Genomic DNA, 5,059 nt, shown 5'->3' with positions numbered 1-5,059 from the left:
AAATATTTATTGTCATTACAACAAATGAGGAAACACACTGAACAGTTGGAAGTGCTGCCCAGGACACCTGCAGACAAATCTGAGCCTAGGGATGCTGTGAGACTGGCTGTGAACATATGTGTGCTGAGGCAGCTGCACACAAAAAGGCAGTGATAGCAGCTGGGAGCTGGCATTTCAAAAGATGTAGTTGGCAGCAGCCACACTGAATCATTTTAACATTTTAACAGGCAGGTGGGCAGTGGGTGATCCATCTGGTGCTCGACCTTGATGTCTGGCCTGGAATTCAGTGGCTAAATCCACCCACACGGGTCCAGGAAGTACCAAAAGTGCTGGATCCAGGTGGCTCATGGGTGCACCTGAGTTCATGAGCCACAAGATTCGAGTAGGCTGCTCTGTGAAAGATCTCCCTGCCACCTGCAGCTAGCTCTGGACCGTGGAGCACAGGCTTGACTTAGATGGTACTGTGGGCATGTATCTGATGGAGCAGAAATTACTGGACTTTGTAGGTGGGGTATGAGCTGCTGCTAACACAGGGGTTTTAGGATTCTACACATGGATAAGGGTCATGGGAATGCCCCCCGCCATGGCCTGGCTAGCTCAGTTGGTAGAGCATGAGACTCTTAATCTCGGGGTTGTGGGTTTGTGACCCATGTTGGGTGCCAGATATGATAAATCCACAGAGTCTACTTAAAGGGCAAAGGAATTGATTAAAAAAGGAAAACTCACAAGACAGAACATAGAAATAGCCACCGGGTCCTGGAAAGGTGAGGCATGATCACACGTTGTTCTTCTGCCTGAGACTGTCCTAGCATCTAAGTCGCACGAGGGAGCAAAGAGCAGCAGCCTATGTGCATTTCCAGTCTTAAGGGTAGCCCTGATCCATTCACCAGGGACAGGTACTTCAAGGTCATAGATATGTAAGACACTTACCTCCTACATCTCTAGGGGTGGTGCTTCAAGGTCATAGACAAAACAGCTATCCACTACAACTACAGGCATCTAAAGGATGCTAAGAGTATTAGGAAACTGTGTTCCTCCAGAAAAAAGGTCCTCATTTGGTTATGCAGTATCAAGTAGTCAGGACTGAAATCATGTATATGAAACACTGAAAACATAGAAGTTTGTATATGTATTCGTGGTGTGTGTGTGTCTGTGTGTGTATCTGTCTGTGTGTGTGTGTGTGTGTGTGTGTGTGTGTGTGTGTGTAACAAGAATAAAGGAGAAAGAGGCCAGGGATTTGGGAGAGTGCGAAGAGAGTCTTGGGAGAAGTTGGAAGAATGAAAAGGAATTAAAGGAAATAATGCAATTTTGTTCAAAATTTTAAAAACCACTGAAAAATAGCAAAACTCTAAAGAGAAGAAACACAGCCCTCTTGTTCTGTGCCTGAATCTCTGTGAAATATGAAATAGCTGTGATCATTTCACTCTTTTATGGTTAAGTCTTGAATTTTATTGTTAGTGGAAGCAAATAATAGATACCTTGGAGTATCTCAAATTGTACTAATGTGCATAATTTAGCAATTGATATCTATCTTATGTTGACTATCTTATGTTGACTATTACTTTATGATCATGATAAGCAAATCAATATGGAATTAAATCAAGAACAATGATGAGCAACTGGAGAGACAGCTCCATTGTTAAGAACACTTGCTACCCTTGCACAGCTTTGACATGTGGATCACAACCATCAGTGACTCAATTCCATAGAAATGGTTGCCTTCATCTGACCACAACAAGCACTTGAATGCATGTGATGCTCAGATATACATGTAGGCAAATACTCATACAAATAAAATAAAAATAAATAAATCTTCACAAAAGAAAATAATGATGTAATCAAGATATGGTGAACATGAGTTTCAGGAGTTTGATGACTGCATAATGTGTCATTTTGCCTTACAATAAACTATTTTGTACACAGAAAGTTTAAGTTCTAAAATAATTGTGGAATATATATTATAGCAAGTTCACAATCCAGTAGCATAGTCTATTATAAATGAGTACTATCTGGAGAACATAAGTCAATATACTTTTTTAATATTGATTTTTATTTGTTTGCTTTTATTTACGTGCATTTGTACATGTCTATGTGGGGTTTTGTACATTCCAGTGTATTTGTACACAGAAACCAGTAGAGAATGTGGGATCTTCTCAAGCGTTCATTAGAGGATAGTTGTGAACTAGCCAATGTGGATAGGAAACCAAATTAAGGTCCTCTGTTAGAGCAGTACATGCTTTTAACCACAGAACAATCTTTCTAGCCCTTTTAATAAACTCTTATATGACAACTTCATTTATATTTCATTGGCACTATATGTATGTGAGTAATGCATTGTACTTTGATGATCCAAAGGAAACAAAATCACTAGCTGACATGTATTTTTCAGCTTGGCTAAAATGTTATTTATTTGTTTTTTGTTTGTTTGTTTGTTTGTTTTTTGGTGTGTGTGTGTGTGTGTGTGTGTGTGTGTGTGTGTGTGTGTGTAAAACATTATGCATGTTGAGGTCGGAGGACAACTTGTGGGAGTAAGTTATTTCTTTCCACGATATGGGTTCTGGATACCGTGGGGGGTAAGTGGAGGGGGTGCCCCGTTCTTCATCCACCTCCTCACTGCCGCTGTCCCACTAGGTGGAGGACTTGGAGCAGGTGGCCAAATTCATATCCTCAGGTTTGGAAGCAAATATCTTTACCCCCTGAGTCATCTGACCAAATAAGTGTCAGTTACAAATATTTGGTACTTTAATTATACATGCATATATGTACATACATTTTTATTATATCTAGTCCACAATCAATGCATTATTATACTAATGCAGATTAGTATATGAACTAATTTAATATTTACTTTAGAGGTAAGTAAACAGGTGGATAGTTTAAGTAGTTAAAGGATACATAGCTACATTATGACACAGAATTTACATTCAATACATCCAATACACAGTTCATATGTGTCACCATTAGACATATGGTTTCATACCCTCAAACCTATTGGTGCAACATTCTGGATCCCTTGTTATTCATCACATCAGGTGGCACATGAAAGGGAAATTGTTATTCTAGAGATAAATTTTTTGAATGCCTCAACCATGTCCTTATTCCTTAAGCTGTATATAAAGGGATTCATCATGGGAGTGACCACTGTGTACATCACTGAGGCTATTGCACTCTTCCTAGAGCTATGAATGCCAGCAGAACTCATATACACACCAAACCCTGTTCCATAGAACAAGGAAACCACTATTAAGTGTGATGCACATATAGAGAAAGCTTTATATTTTCCAGCAGTTGATGGAATTTTTAAGACAGAGGAGATAATTCGAGTATAAGAAAAAATTATACCAGATAGTGGAAGAACACCCAACAGACTTGTCACCAAATATACCAGAATGTTATTGATGAGAATATTGGAGCATGCAAGCTTGAGAATATGAGCCAGTTCACAAAAATAGTGAGGAATGTCCACCTTTGTGCAGAATGACAGTCGCAGTGCCATCAAAGTGTGCAGCAGAGCATCTAGGATACTTATCAGGAAGGACAACAGAACTAGTATTCCACATAGTTTGGGGTTCATGATGACAGTGTACCTCAGTGGATGACAGATAGCCACAAATCTGTCATAGGCCATCATTACCAGGATTCCATTTTCCAGTCCAGCAAAAGTCAGAACAAAACAGATTTGGGTAAGGCAACCAGTATAACTGATGGAGCTGACCTGAGTCTGTATGTTCACCAACATCTTTGGAATGGTAGTCGTGGTGAAACAGATGTCGATGAAGGACAGATTGGAAATGAAGAAGTACATAGGGGTGTGGAGATTGGAGTCATAAACAGTAGCCAGTATAATGAGAAGGTTCCCAAGTATTGTGATCAGATACATGGACAGGAACACTCCAAATAGGACAGTCTTTAGTTCTTGGTTATCTGAGAGTCCCATGAGATGGAATTCTGTAGATTCTGAAAAGTTTCCTGTTTTCATAATGTTGATGGGACTGATAGAAAACATTAGGAGTATAATGTAAAGAGGGCCTTGTTTATGATCTATGCTATAAACCAAATTAGTGAAAAATTCATGGTTCTCTTTCTTCACCCCTTTTCCTTATTTTCTATTTTCTTCAATCCTCACAAATTTTTTATTTTTTCTCTGTTTTCAAAATTCTAATTGTCACACAATAGCTGTACATACCTTGAAGAAAAATATTGTGTACTTTGCATATATATTTACTTATATATTCATTCTTATATGTTGAAAATATTTGTAAGGATTAAATTGTCTAACCAGAAATTACCATATCCAGCACCTAATACATTTACTGTTCTGTTTTGGCAAAAGAATTAAAATGAAACAATTTACGTGTTACTACTTTTAAATATATGAATTATTTTCTAGTTTTTGTTGTTTGGGTGTTTTTGTTGTTGTTGTTTGTTTTGTTTTGTTTTGCTTTTGAGACAGGGTTCCTCTGTGTAGCTTTGGAGCCTTTCCTAGAACTCACTTTGTAGCCAACACTGGCCTTGAACTCACAGAGTTCCACCTGCCTTTGCCTCCCAAGTACTGGGATTAAAGACATGTGCCACCACTGCCCAGCTATTTTCTAGTTTTTTTCAGACAGGGTCTCACTATTTCAGACTGGCCTGAAATTCATTGTGTAGACTGCAATGTCCTTGATCCATAGAGATCCACTAACATTTTCTTCCTTAGTGCTAGAATGAAAGGTGTGTATCACCATATTCTGTTTTAATGCATTTTTTGAGACAAAGTCCTTTTGTGTAACCTCCCTTTGACTGCATTTAGGTCTGAAGTAGGATATTTTCAGCTGGCCTTGAATTCTAGTTCCATCTGTTTCTCTGTCTTTAGAACCCTGGGAATGAGAGTGTATGGTACCTCACTCATAATGACACATATTAGCCATAGCTACTTGGAGATAGAAAATAATGCTTTGATATAAGGACTCATTGTGCAAAGGTCAAAGTATTTGAATTGATCATATCATACTAACTCTGAAATTAGAGTATCCACCACTTAATACATTCATAATTCCTTTGTTTAGAAGCATTCAAA

General features: G+C 38.4%; 1 protein-coding gene across 1 annotated transcript; it reads right to left on the bottom strand.

Moving 5' to 3' along the window:
• Positions 1-362: 362 nt before the first annotated feature.
• On the bottom strand, positions 363-3,979 carry LOC118586938 (olfactory receptor 7G3-like). The gene is made up of 2 exons (XM_036192399.1): positions 3,089-3,979; positions 363-524 (listed from the first exon to the last, which is right to left on the bottom strand). Exons 1-2 carry the CDS (start codon positions 3,977-3,979, stop codon positions 363-365), a joined length of 1,053 nt encoding a protein of 350 aa, XP_036048292.1.
• Positions 3,980-5,059: the final 1,080 nt, after the last annotated feature.

Source organism: Onychomys torridus, chromosome 7, assembly GCF_903995425.1.
Source record: "Onychomys torridus chromosome 7, mOncTor1.1, whole genome shotgun sequence".
NCBI classification, from domain to species: Eukaryota; Metazoa; Chordata; class Mammalia; order Rodentia; family Cricetidae; genus Onychomys; species Onychomys torridus.
This window is presented reverse-complemented; position numbering and strand designations above follow the sequence as displayed.

Coding starts and splice junctions, on each gene's coding strand:
- LOC118586938 (XM_036192399.1), bottom strand. CDS start 3,979: ATGAAAACAGGAAACTTTTCAGAATCTACAGAATTCCATCTCATGGGA. Junction 525..3,088: donor GCTTAAGGAATAAGGACATG/GTTGAGGCATTC, acceptor CCCCTGTGTTAG/CAGCAGCTCATACCCCACCT.